Raw genomic sequence first — 14857 nt, forward strand, 5'->3', positions numbered from 1 at the left:
TACCATTTAAAGGAGTCAACTGATAGTCTCACCATGAAATCAATGTTGTTTGTAGATTCAAATTATTTAAGTGAATAGTGGGAATTTTTAAAAAAATACTAGATTCTTTCCACTTTGTGCTTTCCAATCCTCCAATTTTCAAGCCTCACAAAATATTTAATATGGAGATTTTTTGAAGACCTTTATTATGTATTGGTTCCTAAAAGTATTTTATACCTTGCCTATGGCATGGCCAGACACTCTTCCACTAGGCTTTAAATAAAAAAGAATATATTTATAATAAAAAGATACCTTGAAAATGATTTCTTTCAAAAATCTTAAAATATAGAAAATAATCATGTTTCCTCTTTGGGCTTGACTCTAGCCATCTATATGCATATATTAACAAAAAATATGTACTATTTTTCATGTGGCAAATCGGCATCATGAGTTTTTTTTATTTTTGATCGATTATTATCATGCTTTCTTTCTAGATGTTGACACTAGGAGTATTAAAAACTATAGTTTCTCAATAGGTTCTCTCAAGAAGGTAGAAATAAAACACAAACTTAGTTGCAAGAGCCTCACTTCTAAGGATGATTTATAGCCTTCTTTTTTTAATTTAAAAGAGAATGTTGAGGGTCAAATATGATTTGGTAGGAATTATCATTATTGTAGATTAATGTGCATAATATTATTTGTTAGTAAGGAGAAATATTTGACATCTTTAAATGATTTCTTTAAGGATATGGGTGTTTCCTTTAAAAGTGGTGGTTTTAAGCAAATTTAACAACTTTTACCCACAAATATACGATTTAAAAATGATCCAAACATGACTCTTTTAAAAAAAAAACATTGACAATCTATAAATTGGTCTAAATTTTAGGGTACAAATACTCAGGCAACAAATTAAAGTGCATGTTTTCGTGATTCTAATAATAATTCAAAGATTCAAATTATTGTGCTTGATCATAGTAGTTTTTGCACAACTAGAAAAAGTCCATAAATACAAATCATGGCCAAAATTTACATTTCAATTGCAGAGGCAAACATGTCCTCTGACGACTAGAACCTTAGACTCGGATTGGTAACACTTGGATTGGAACACCCATCGAATGATATTAGAACCCTCAAAAACTATGCGACACTTTGTGTGCTTTAGAATCTGGCAGTAGAACCATCCGCTAGCATTGCTAGCAAGAATCGGGTGTGAGAACTTCACATAGAGTAGAAAAATGGTAAGGAGAATGATATGAGAAGAGAGAGGAAGAGAGAGAGAAGGAGAAGAGAAGGAGATAGACTAGGAAGCAATCACTTGATGTATTTCATTCATATCAAATGTTTACAATGGTTGGGCCTTTATACAAGATTAGGTCACTATATATGGAGGTGACTGTTGCATTCTAGATAGGAGATAGAAATATGCTTCCTAGAATATTTCCTAGAATCATGCATGGAATAAACGTAATTCAAATAGACACCTTGCATTAATTTCTAACATCCCCCCTTAAGGCAAGAGGTGGACATTTGAACCTACTACAATCTAATGAGATGCTGCTTCGAAGGATGAGTCCCCCCTCAAATGGACACAAAAGAGGATCCCAACAACACCAGGGCACGAGAAGCGATGTTTGTCATGAGGAACAGGCTTGGTGAGGAAGTCCGCTAGGTTCTCTTGAGTAGAGACGTATTGCATGGTGATGTACCCTTCTTCGACCACCTCTTTGAGTACGTGGTATGCAATCTTCACATCCTTGAGCTTGTTGGAGACCTTGGGAGACTGAGAAAGTGAGATGGCAGATCGATTGTCACAAAACATTGTGATGGGGGGTATCTCATATGGAAGTTGGAGCTTGCTAAGAAGTTGGTGAAGCCAGAGAGCCTCATGAGCGGCGAGGGAAGCGGCAACGTGCTCTGCTTTGGTCGTGGAAGAAGCCACTGACAGCTATCGCTTGGTTTGTCGCTTGGTTTGTCGCTTGGTTTGCCAAGATAAATATATCATCTGTAAGCCTGAAAAGCTTTTGCCTCTTGTAAGCCTGAAAAGCTGAATGGTTACGTGATTAGCAAAGCCGATGCTGCAACCCAACAACACCCGGCCCGCAAATTTAACAACTTTTACCCACAAATAAACGATTTAAAAATGATCCAAACAAAACTCTTCGAAAAAAAAAACATTGACAATCTATGAATTGGTCTAAATTTTAGGGTGCAAATACTCAGGCAACAAATTAAAGTGCATGTTTTCGTGATTCTAATAATAATTCAAAGATTCAAATGATTGTGCTTGATCATAGTAGTTTTTGAAAATTTCTACACAACTAGAAAAAGTCCATAAATACAAATAATGGCCAAAATTTACATTTGTCATAAAGATAGATAACATCAATTGCAGCAGCAAACACCACATAGCATCAGGAAGACGCCCATAGCAACAACGCCCCACTAGTGTCATTTCTATCTAGAGCAAGCAACACCATCGTAATCCTCCATTTGTGTGGGGATAAATGAAAGTCCAAGACTCCAAGATCGTGGTCGCCAAGTGTTAAAAGGCAAAAATCCTTCAACTGAACTACTGAGGCATGCTGTAAGGCACAATTGCACGCGTATTAAGACAAAGAAACAAAGAGAGGTATAGATTGCCATGAAACTACTTGCTTCTCATTTATTCATGAATTGTGTGTGTTGTTTACAGAAGTGATATGGTAGTCATAGCCTTATGCACTAAGACATGAAGAGGTATGGGTAAATGCAATCGGCCACACGAGGTAGGTGAAGGGTTATGGTAGTTAAGGTTGAATTCACATGGACTGCATGTATACACGAGCTAACACCAGCATCCGCCGATGGATGAAACTTTGCAAGTGGGGGGAGAGCAGCCCCTTGGACCCACTTGAAAAGTTTCTCCCCCATTGGTCGGATGGGTGTGATGTCATACCCAAATCCTCTCTTTTTTACATATGGGACCCCTCATGCCACTTGCAAAAAAAAGAGCGGATAGCAACAAATCGTTACACCCATCTGGCATCCAATAGCGATGAAACTTTGTGAGTGGGGGGAGAGCAGCCCTAAAGACACACTTGCAAAGTTTCACCCCTATTGGTGGATGGTGAATGGTGTGATGTCCTACCCAAACATGCTGAGAGAAAGATAAAAAATATATGGGGACAAATGAAACGACAACTCATAATATATGTAGGCAAAAGATAAAAACTGAGAGAAAGATACAAAATGAAGGGCCCTAGATAGAACAAAAGAGAGAGAGGAGGAGGATCTAATATCAATGTGCACTCTAGAACAAACTTTGTGAGTAGGGGGAGAGCAGCCCCAAGGACCCACTTACAAAGTTCCACCCCTATTGGATGGCGAATGGTGTGATGTCTTACCCAAACATGCTGAGAGAAAGATACAAATGTATGGGGACAAATGAGAACCAACTCATAGTATATGGGGACAAATATATTGGATGGCGAAGGCGCATTGTCCTACCCAAACATGCTGAGAGAAAGATACAAAATATATGAGGACAAATGAAAAGCCTACTCATAATACAGTGGGGACAAATATATTGGATGGCGAATGGTGTGATGTCCTACCCATACATGCTCAGAGAAAGATACAAAATATAGGGAGACAAATGAAAAGCCAACTCATAATATATACAGGCAAAAGATAAAAACTGAGAGAAAGATATAAAATGAAGGGCCCTAGATAGAATAAAAGAGAGAGAGAGAGAAGGCTCTAATATCAATCCGCAATCTCTAGCTACTATGAGGGTCTCTAAGATGCTCACATGCTCGTCTTGGGCTACGGTCCACCATGGGGGGCCTCCCTTCTTGCTGTTAACTCACTGAAGTGTGAGTTTCAAGATGAGGGCATATAACACAAACTGTATGGTGCCATTGTGCACTTGACTCTGCACATATTAGTGACATGCACTATCATGCTGTGAACATCAAATGAGAATCCATAATGATCAGTAACATCACACTCAAGGGTGCACTTGGGCCTAGTGCACCACAAAATGTAGTAGTTCACCTTGCCAACAATGATGGTAAAAACATCACCCACTATCAAAATATATGTCAAACAAACATGATTTTCCCCGTCAAGTAATGTGCAAGGATCACCAGTGAGGGGTAACACTCCTCGCTCTAGCCTTGACACCTACTCCAAGCAAGGATCAACCCACTCTCGCATGTCACACAGTGAATGCTCACCATTAATGCACGGCCCAAAAAAGCACGAACAACGACGTTATGTGAAGATGGTGGAGTCATCATAGAATGTGCTCCTAATGGAGTGTAGCCTGACTCTGCCATCCACTATCACACAGTATAGAGAAGCACCATCAATGTCACTACCTAAAACACACCAAAAGAACCTCTTGACAATCCTGGCATCTTGTTGACGGAAGGAAGTGGCAGCACTTAAATGTGCATTACACTAGTCCACTACTTGGCATGCATCTCAAAAGCACTCACTATCTCGGCAAAGTTGGTGACGTATAAGGGTGCATTTAACACATGCACTTACACCATCATGCTCCCCCTTTCCATGCCCTTTCTTGACAAAGAATCTTATTAGGAAAATTCTGGACTCAAAAGAGGGCTGTTTCAACAATAATATAATAATAGACACATAGATTGAGTGACATGTAATCTATAAACGAGATTCACCGGTGGTGGGACCTCTGTACAAACCCACCCAAAACGTGGAGAAACTCTTATCTTCATGAAATATTAAAAAAAACCATCACCTTGTCTTAAAATATTTAAAACCGTTTTTTGTCACAAACTAACACAATAAAAGAATGTTTTCCACATTCCTGTGTTAAACGTGGAGCACTAAAAAATTCTTTCCACCACCCCTAGAACTAATGAAGCTTGAATGCTTGGAATAGATAGATACACATTCTCCTGGTTATTCCCTCAACTTGGTTCCACTTTTGAATCTCGAAACATCTTTGGCGCCCAAAAGAACACACCGTCCCTCATTTCTTCTTCCCTCCTTGATCCACAAAAGCGGTTAGCCCAGTCATCCACTTTCTGCTACTTCTTCTTTCTCATACGTCTGTTAATCTATCATGGCACCCGAAAGTGGACTGAAACAAGCAAGGAGCAGTATCTCATCTGTTGTGTTGTATAACATAAAAGACGAGAACGAAGAATGGATTCCCCAAGTATACAGGAAGTACTCTTGGGTCACTATGCAGCCAGGAAAACAAGGCCACTACCCAGTGAAGGGAAAGGCATCTGAAGACTTGGCCAAACATTGGAAAGGAAGGATCCTTGACTTTAAGATGGCACCAGGAGGGAAAACTGTCAAAGAAGTGTTGATCCAGCATGTATTCATGCAAAAAGAGATCAACGTGGGACCATTGGAAGGACTTCCAAGACACAAACCACATTGTAAGTGCTTGTGTTTTGTATTTCAATGTTGCAAATAAGGTGATTGATATACATTTTTTTGCCTTGCACAGATTTGTACCCATCCAATCTTCAGGAGTGGGAGCCTGCACAATGCTTGACGGGATTCTTGAATGTCATACATGGTGAGGTGGGGGAACTTCAATATGAAGGTCGTGCACCAAGTGATCTCGCAAGAAGTAGAACATATTTCTATGACTCATTTTATACCTTGCCCACTCAATCGAGTCGACATGGAAAGTTGGAACGTATTCTGTTGCCCGCACTTGATAGTCCTGAGTGGCCATTGCTTGACACAGAAGTGATAGAGTCATACAGGACCAAAATGTTTAATGATATTAAATGTGCTATGAAGCCTAGCATTGGTGCAAGAAATGTGCACTTAAGTTTGTTTGTTCCAAGTGCATGCTTTGTTCATTTATTTTCTGATTGTAAACAATTGAGAAAAACTAGAACAACTTTTGTGTGCAAAGATGTAGATGAAGCCTGGCTTGATCATTTGTTTGACAAAGGTTGGAGAGTGAAATTATCAAAGGGAGATGATTTGATCGAATGTCGATTGAACACCTCCGACATTGCATTTCGGTGAGTGTTATAACATTATAATGTATTTTTGTGAAACAGTTACAACGCTTATTTGATTATACTCGAAAAATTATCCTAATGATATTTTGGAATCAGATACTATATTGCCAGGCAACATCTGTGCATGTCATTTACTTATAGAAGGTGGCGATGGATCAACAACAACTGGGAAAGCATGGACCAAGATATAAGAGATGGCAGCCACTCTTGCTTGATAGATATAGTTATGAAGCGATAGGGTCACCCATCTTTGACATTGGAAGTGGAAGAGAATTGGACTCTCGAATATGTTAGGAAGGAATTAGAAGTAGCTATTCAGAATCCTCCAGATCAATTTTGCTTCAAGCTCGATGGTCGAAAGCTAAGTAAAAGAAGAGAGCATCAGATCATTTGTAAAGATGTTGCAGCCCCACATGAATTGGAGGCACTAGAAGATATATGATGTGACCATGTATACGGTGACAATGTATTTTCCATATGCAATAAACTTATCTATTCAGAACATTGCTTTTGTAATGCTTTATTGTTTAAAACAATGTAATGAAGGCAAGAATTCCCCAATTGAATTTTTATGTACACAAAAAAGGCTTAAAGTAAGAAAGCAAGCAGTGAAGGAACACAGTAGCAAATTTGATCCTCTGATTTTCAAATGAAAAGTGTATTTACAATTGATGTTCTCTCTCCAATAACAATAGATCTGTGCAAAAAAATATAAATGTACATGTATAGCTGCATATTTACAAACGTACATTTGTTGGAAGAAGGAAAAAACTATTTATTACTGGAACCCATAGGTATCGGCTTCAGGATGGAGCCATGGCTCTTCTCCCAAGTATGGAGCCCATGTAAGAGGCTCAGGGGGGCCTATCCCCCCTCGTGGATTGGGCGGGATGAAGTCCACTGGCCCGTCTGGAGGCATAACTTCAGCGACCTCGATCAATTTCGCAATCGTTTCCTCCCTAAACGTTTGGACGTCTAGGTCCACGTAGCGAGACATTGATGGAAACTACCATCACAATTCATCAAGGCATAAATAAGATCAACATGACAATATATAAGAAGATAAACAAGAGCACGCATGCGTATGGGAGCTGAAAATGCTTACATCCTCTGAAGGGAGCTGAAAAATGCTTCGTAGCAGCAACATTGCATTAAGTGCAACCCTCCACCCACAGCTGTAGCCATCTTCTTGTTTGGGGACACTAACCCTTCGGATGGTCAATCGATCCAGGGTGTCGATGTCCATGCTGAGGCTCTCGTAAGCTGCCATTAGTTTTCTGACACCACTGTAAACAGAGACCAATCATTATCCTGATCAATTCGGACTTCTAACTCAAACAATAATATGTATCTTAATGATTTTTACTTACAGCAAAACATTTCCATGGACACCAGATGTCGAATTTGCAAGGTAAATGACATTTTCTTGCACGTCGACTAGTGGAAGACTCCAATGGGAACTGCACAATAGATTTCTATTAGTTTCAATCCAAAGGAAGCACTATATAACTCGTGTACGCTGATTCCTATAAACATCATGCAAGAGAGATAGAGAGACAAACTCACTTTTCATGATATGCCAAAAAAAATACTCGGGCATCGTCCAGCTGGACCTCCCGAAACCAGTTCAGCACATCGAGGTACGGAACTGACTCTACTAGCAACAGTGTTGAGACCAGTGAATCAATCTGGAACACTCGTTGGCTGTACATCCTCGGGCAATAGCGAAATAACAAAACTTCACAAGGAAACATATCAAGAGTGAGGCATAAACTTTAAGAGACAAGAAGGAAAAATTGTGGGAGGACAGAGAAAAGAGTATACCTTAAAACACATCTGAGCACTTTGTCCTTGACTTCAGTTTTGGGATCAAACAAAATGTTGATTTCTTCAGCATGAATCGGGAAATAACATCTATGCCCTCTAATATTAAAGGGTACATAGAACTCCGGCAACAAAAATTGCAGCGCCTCCCGATTCATGGCGTGGAGTGCGCGAACATTTTCCCTTTTTGTTTGCAATGCAAGCATTGCAGCTTGATGTTCCCTTTGAGCGCTTGTCATTAAATTTGCCCGAGTCTGATGTTCATGATCTGGACCTCCCTCGGTCACCTCTTCAATTCTTACTTTTTGTACAAGACGGACATCCAAAATTTGTAACATTCGTTCATCAGTAAACGTAACTGGTCTAAGTAACTTATCGTATCTGAAACGAAGGGCTACTAGGCTGAAAAAATCTTTGTTCATTACTGTCACCCTGTGTGCATGGGCAGCAAGAACGTAACTATCCAAAAAAAATTCGATCATCCAATCTTCTGTGGCCTCCTGCAAGCAAAACAGGGCCGATGCCTTCCACCTAAACAAAATTCCATTCTGCTCACAAATTCTCCTGGCAAGCCTCTGGAAAGGCAATCTGGGAATAGCAGCTGTCGGGTGCTTCATAAACTTTTTGATTTCTCGCACGGCTGCCGAATGCTCTGCGAAACGCCTTAGTCTAGGCTGCGTTTTGGACAATCGGGAAGGACTGCTTGATTTCCTGGATCTTGAGGCTTTCAGAACGCCCATCTTCTTCCCAGTAGATGAGGGAGCTGCATTGTCAATGGGTCTAGCTGTATGCCTTACACGAGCCATCTGAAAATGCAAGAAAAAGCAGAAAACTTTGCTATTCAGTAGTACACGATTAACAATTCACCATAAAGCAAGAGAGGGTGGCCAAGAAAGCAATATGCACTTCCTTGCGTTATGGTGAATCCATTCACCATAACGCGAGATGAAGGCCCACAGAAACACAATAATCCTTCTTGCATTATGGTGAATTCATTGACACCAATAAGAGGCGGATTATCGTGCATCCTTTGAGCTTTGATCTTGTGTTATAGTGATTTGATTCACTATAACGCGAGACTAAGAGCCAGTCAAAGCAAAACAATCCTCCTCGCGTTATAGTGAATCGATCTACTACAACGGGAGGAGGGTTCTCCCGAATCTCTTACCATTCCGTCTTGCATTTTGGTGATTCGATTCACCATAACACATAGAGCAGTATTGAGATTCTAATGACTCGTCGTCTGCTTTACGGTGAATCAAATCACCATGATAGAGGGCAAACAGTCGAATCTCTTACCATTCCGTCTTGCATTTTGGTGATTCGATTCACCATAACACATAGAGCAGTATTGAGATTCTAATGACTCGTCGTCTGCTTTACGGTGAATCGAATCACCATGACAGAGGGCAAACAGTCGAAGAGAAAACAATGGCAGAGGGCAAACAGTCAAAGGAAAAACAAAACAATCAAGTATTATACAAGAAACTCACAAAACAATCAAGTAATACACTTTCATCACATTCTATGAGTGGGAATGGATGGAGACTGTCATGTAGGAGGTGAATTAATTGACACCAATAAGAGGTGGATTATCGTGAATCCTTTGCCCCTTGGTCTTGCGTTATGGTGAATCGATTCACCATAACGCGAGTCTAAGGGCCAGTCAAAGCAAAACAATCCTCCTCGCGTTATAGTGAATCGATTTTCTACAACGGGAGGAGGATTATCGCGAATCTCTTACGTTTGCCTTCTGCCATGGTGATTCGATTCACCATAAGACATGGAGCGTATTGAGATTCTAATGGCCCGTCGTGTGCTTTAAGGTGAATCGAATCACCACGGCAGAAGGCACACAGTTGAAGAAAAAACAATGGCACAGGGCAAACAGTCGAAGAAAAAACAAAACAAACAAGCAATATACAAGAAACTTACAAAACAATCAAGTAGTATACAAAAACTTACATTTCTTGCGTGCGAATGGATGGAGACTGTCGTGCAGGAGGTGGAAAATCGGTTAAGTACTGTGGCGGTAATCGGAAGTCACCTGGAGGCAAGCAAGAGGACGGACAAGGCAAAATCGATAAGAGGACGAAAAGGTGGCGTGATTAACGGCTTTGATTAGTCTTTAGAGCGAACACACGTGCTGGCGGGCTGCCAGGGCGACTAGGCGGCGTTGACGTGTCACATAGCATTAAAAAGGGCTTTGATTAAACTTTATAGCTTGTACACGTGCTAGGTACACGGCGGGCTACCACGTGGCATTCATGGAATGGCGGGTGAAAACGCGGCGCTGACGTGTCGCGTAGCATTAAAAACGGATTTTCTAGGATACTCATCTCATTTATTGCCTCTCTTGGAGTTCGTATTCTCATTTATCTCCCCACCAACGGCCTTCATCTCCATCAACGACTGACTATCTCCTCCAACCCTCCTTCATCAATCATCCTCCTGTATCCAACGTCAAAGACAAACCTCCAACCTCCTTCATCTCCATCTCCTGCGACGATTGTATACAATTCGTTTTCCTGGTATTTTTATCTCTTTTGTGCTTCCTTCTTCTTTTGTTATTTCGTTGTTTTGGTTTCAGTCGTGGAGAACTTCTTGCTTTGTCTTTTCATCGCGTTAAGGTGAATTGAAAACCTATGACTCCTCGCCTTATGGTGAATTGACTGCGAAGAAGAGTATTTTAATTCATTTGACACCTCCTCTCTCAGTATGGGTACTAGAGAACTATCTTTATTTGTAATTCACCATAACGTAAGAGGCGTTGCCAAAGGATGATAAAGTCGTCATGTTGTGGTGAATCAATTCACCATAACGCGAGCGAAGGTCCCATAGGAAGCACAATATTCCTCCTCGCATTATGGTGAATCGATTCACCATAATGCGAGAAGAGGTCCTTGACTTAGCTGCAATTTTATTTGCGTTAGGGAAAATAGATTCACTACAACGCGAGGAGGAATACTTGGATTCCTCTGGCATCTCCTCTTGCGTTATGTTGAATCCATTCACACCACACAGAGATTTGTTGTTTAAGATCGACCGTCTCTTGATTCATTGCTTGAACTAATATTTTCCATGTCTTATCTACACCCTTGAATTCAGCCATGGCGCAAGTTCAAGTCGAGTTTGATGTGGATGAAGAGATTAAAGAAACACCTGCAACTCTATTATATGACTTCCTCTACAAATGTCGACATCATGATTTGCACCCTGCAATTTCGTTGATGTTCAATTGCGATTTTTCTCTGGAGGATACATTTTCTAGCCATCATGGATACTTTGAAGAGGCAAAGCAAGAGTTTGACGAGCTCACAAATGAAGAACCAATGATGATTGATGGAAAAAATCACATTCATTTTAATCTCAAGGTGTCGCCGGAGAAGAAGCAGAGGTTAAACAGGGATTGGCACAAGGTACCATGTGATAAGAAGAGAGCTTTGCTATGCCCTTTTCACAAAAGAAAATGCCGCTTGATGGAATACTCTTATGCTTCTTGCACATGAACGTGCATTAACAGATAAAGAATGTACAGAGCCGCATGCAACAAATGAAAGTGAAGACACGATTTCTCGTCAGGCTAGTCCCACCGTTGGGGATGTTGCTGAAGAGGAGGACACTCCTCATGTGATTGAGGAGTTCAATGTTGAAGAAGAGAGGAAGCTCAGTTCGGCGGTTGATATTGAGGCAGTTAGAGAACAAAACAGTGATATAGGTCAGCTTGTGATTGAATCAGATGACTCCTCCCCCATTCCAACGCCATTACTCCCCTCCTACCAAGTAGCAGATTCAGAGTATATATTGCTGACAGACATACATGTATTTAACTTAAGGGAGGACCATTGCATAGCTTTCATAGCCCAAAATCTGGAGGTCGATGACAATTTTGTAGATGATGATGGGATAGACAAGTACTTACTAGTGGATAGCCATGTGAAAGACACCGAGTTCCTATCTGCTGCTGCAGCAACACTAAAGATGATCTATGCTGATGCCCTTAGATATGAAGGAAAAGATGCCACGGAGGAAGAGCTACAAGAAGCAAGGGACAGACTGAATATCACCAACATGGGAGGGTTTAGGGATGTGCCAAATAAGTCAGCGGAAACCGTTCCTAGTTCGAGCACTAATTTATGGCAAGACGCCTTGCTTGAAGCAGATGAGAACCAAGAGGTTAGTTTTTTTTTGTTGTGGATTTGGCTTTATCAACTTTGTCCTGAAATGTTTGGTGATGTTGTTTCTGGCTAATGCTCCTTTATTTTTTCAGTTGGAAATATATGAAGACACATTCCTCAAACGTGCTTCAGGCAAGTGTATGGCGGGATTGGGCCACGATTCGACACTAGGAACATATATACATCGCCTAAAATTCCCTCAAATTGTGATATTTCACGCTAGCTTCTCCAAGGACAATGCAAGTTTTCCTCTGATGGCGATAAAGACTCTATCCAGGTATTTAGGTGGCTATCACTTAAGGCTGAATGCAAAACAAGGCAATACTTCTGGAGCGGCAAGCAGCTGTTCGAATTTTTGGAGAGGGACCTGGAGTATATTCGTTAAGATGTAAATATTATTTAACATATGCTGCTTACGGGTTGGCATGTGGAATCACAGATCCTAATCTGTTGAGTGATTGCGGGAAGAAGCATCTTCTTAGAACAGCAAGGCCAAAGGTCCCTGTTGTGCCATTGATAGAGGATGAAGAAGATGATGCAGAAACGTCATCAAAAAAGGCTCGGCTGGGGGAAGTCTCTGCTCCAGATTAACAAATTTAGATTGTTCCAATTGCTAAGAAGTTTCGTCATATTTCTCAATACTCTTCTTGTTTACCATTAAAAACTATGAAATGTATATATATTGGAAACATTTATATGGGACATAGATGAAAGCTCTTGTTCTTTTAAAATCTTTCATAGTTACATCATTGTTTTACAATATGTATTTCAATGATCAATTTTCTTCCACACTCTGCCCTGTCTTTGTCGTTGTCTTAGCCATTCAGCATGATTCTGCTTTCCCTGTGAGGAGACATATATTGAACGTCTCCGTTCAGCCTGAACCTTTCTTATTGCACATGACACAGCTGATTCAGCATGTTTGATCTTCACACGAGCCCTCACTTGAATCCGCCTATACCACCACTGACATAGTTGCTTCATGGGATTACTTTTCTTTATTCCTCCTCCATGTTGAGTGGCCCTTTGATAGGCACAACGTGCTTGCCAATGAGATCTTTCCATGCCTTGGGTAGACCAAATCCCAAGGCTTCCAAACTCTTCCGCAAAAAAGGTTCCATGTGCATGCAAAATGTGCTACAAATGCTCAACAACAACAAGACATTTAGTATCGTACAATATTTTTTGAACAACAAAAAAAACTCAAAGCTGTAGGTTTTCAAGTAATAACCATGTATTGTGTCAAGTTTGTCGCACCCCATGCCTTTTCATAGCTAGTGTAGAACTCTGTCACAACTGCCTCAAATTTCTCAACATCCCCATCTTCAAACCTTGCTTTTTGCAACAAAGGTGCTAGGCGATCAAGTGCCAACCACGCTTTGGCCTTTGCCACCCTTGCTTGTCCCGAAGAGCCTTGATCAGGTACAGTGCATGAAGCTTCCTCCACACCTCAAAATCTGTACCCAGATGACCTCTCTGGGTATGATTAGATAAGAACTTTCTGGCTTTTGCACCTCCAAAACATGGTTTGCTAGGAACATTTCCGGTCTTCCTCCCTGATCTTCTCAAGTCCTTCTCAATCTTCACTTGACCACAATGTAAACCTGCATCATCTGAAAGCACTTGCTCTATTTTTTTAATAGTTCTTTCACTCTCTACTGCTGCTGGTTTCATATTCCATGAAAATTCGATGTACATGTAGACTAGTTTCTCAATTATTCTAACCAGCGCATGCAAAACACAAATATGAACTCTGATCAAAGGGATAGGAAGAATTGGATCCCAATTAGGATCCACTCCTGGAGCATCACGATTTGGGGGTTCACGCCTATTACCGATTGCATTTAGGCATTTCCATTCTCTCTCTTTTCCTCCTTTGGAGACACCTCGTTCGGTCATACAATACAGGCAAGGATACTTGGCCATTGCTCCTTGGGAAATACCAAACATGCATTTCAAGGTTTTAAGATCTGCAGCCAGGTGCCATTCAACCTCATATTCACCATATCCTTCTACATAAAGCTTTTCGCCATTCGACTGCTGCTGGATAGTGGAAGGAAGCTCAATCTGGTTGAAGTACCACTTTAGAATTTCATGGGTCTCTGTTGGAACCTGTTAACAACAACTGTTAGATTGTCTACAACATCATAACAAGAGGATAGCAACATAATATTCTTTTTTTAAAAATGGATAGCACGTCACCTCAAATGCAGCCAGCCACCAAATCTCATTTTCGGATTGTACACTAAAGTGCTTCTCATCAGCATTACTGATACTTGCATCCAAAGCTCTATTCATTAAAGTAATGCTAACCCTTTCCAGCTTCTGTCCTTTGATCACCTCACTCTCATCAAGTTTCAAAACAAATTTCAGCCTTCCATTGCACTCATGTACACTAATGTCATAAAATTTCACCAGAGCCATTTGTAATTTCCGAACATCCATGATGAAATTGTTGAACTCTGTAAGCTCTATAATTTTCTGTTCCCCGCTCTTTTTAGTCACTGTCAATGTGCTAGACACGTGACAAGGCTCTCCAACAAGTTCGACCATTCCCAAGTTGAGAATATTTCGAGCTTTGTTCACGTGAAATGGTTTTGGAATGGGAATTACTATTTTTTTTCCAAGCTTACAATTGAAACCCTCTTTAACTTTATTAAACAACATCCTGTAAGACTTTGTGCTTATACCAGCCATGTCACATATACCTTGTGCATCTGCAGGCGTGAATGCTTCACTCACCTCCTGCAAGGATTGCTTTGCTATGTCTGATCGAAGTCTTGCAAACTTAGGATGCAGTATTGCTGACTCCACGATGTCTTTTGTCATAACTTTGCCAAATATATCAGAACCTTGCTCTTTTGG

The 14857-nt window shown here is 40.7% G+C and overlaps 1 protein-coding gene across 1 annotated transcript; it reads right to left on the reverse strand.

Annotated features, from left to right (window-relative positions):
- Nucleotides 1-6724: 6724 nt before the first annotated feature.
- LOC147622253 (uncharacterized) lies at nt 6725-7371 on the reverse strand. Its single transcript, XM_086823698.1, has 2 exons — nt 7096-7371; nt 6725-6996 (listed from the first exon to the last, which is right to left on the reverse strand). Exons 1-2 carry the CDS (start codon nt 7258-7260, stop codon nt 6769-6771), a joined length of 393 nt encoding a protein of 130 aa, XP_086679824.1. The 5' UTR covers nt 7261-7371; the 3' UTR covers nt 6725-6768.
- Nucleotides 7372-14857: the final 7486 nt, after the last annotated feature.

This window comes from Cibotium barometz, chromosome 29, assembly GCF_041138505.1.
Source record: "Cibotium barometz isolate CiBa-2024 chromosome 29, ASM4113850v1, whole genome shotgun sequence".
NCBI classification, from domain to species: domain Eukaryota; kingdom Viridiplantae; phylum Streptophyta; class Polypodiopsida; order Cyatheales; family Cibotiaceae; genus Cibotium; species Cibotium barometz.

What these genes read in the sequence shown, in the direction of transcription:
- LOC147622253 (XM_086823698.1), bottom strand. Translation starts at nt 7,260, where the DNA reads ATGGCAGCTTACGAGAGCCTCAGCATGGACATCGACACCCTGGATCGA. An exon ending in TTCAGCTCCCTTCAGAGGAT is followed by an intron (nt 6,997 to 7,095) that starts GTAAGCATTTTC and finishes TTGTGATGGTAG; the next exon opens with TTTCCATCAATGTCTCGCTA.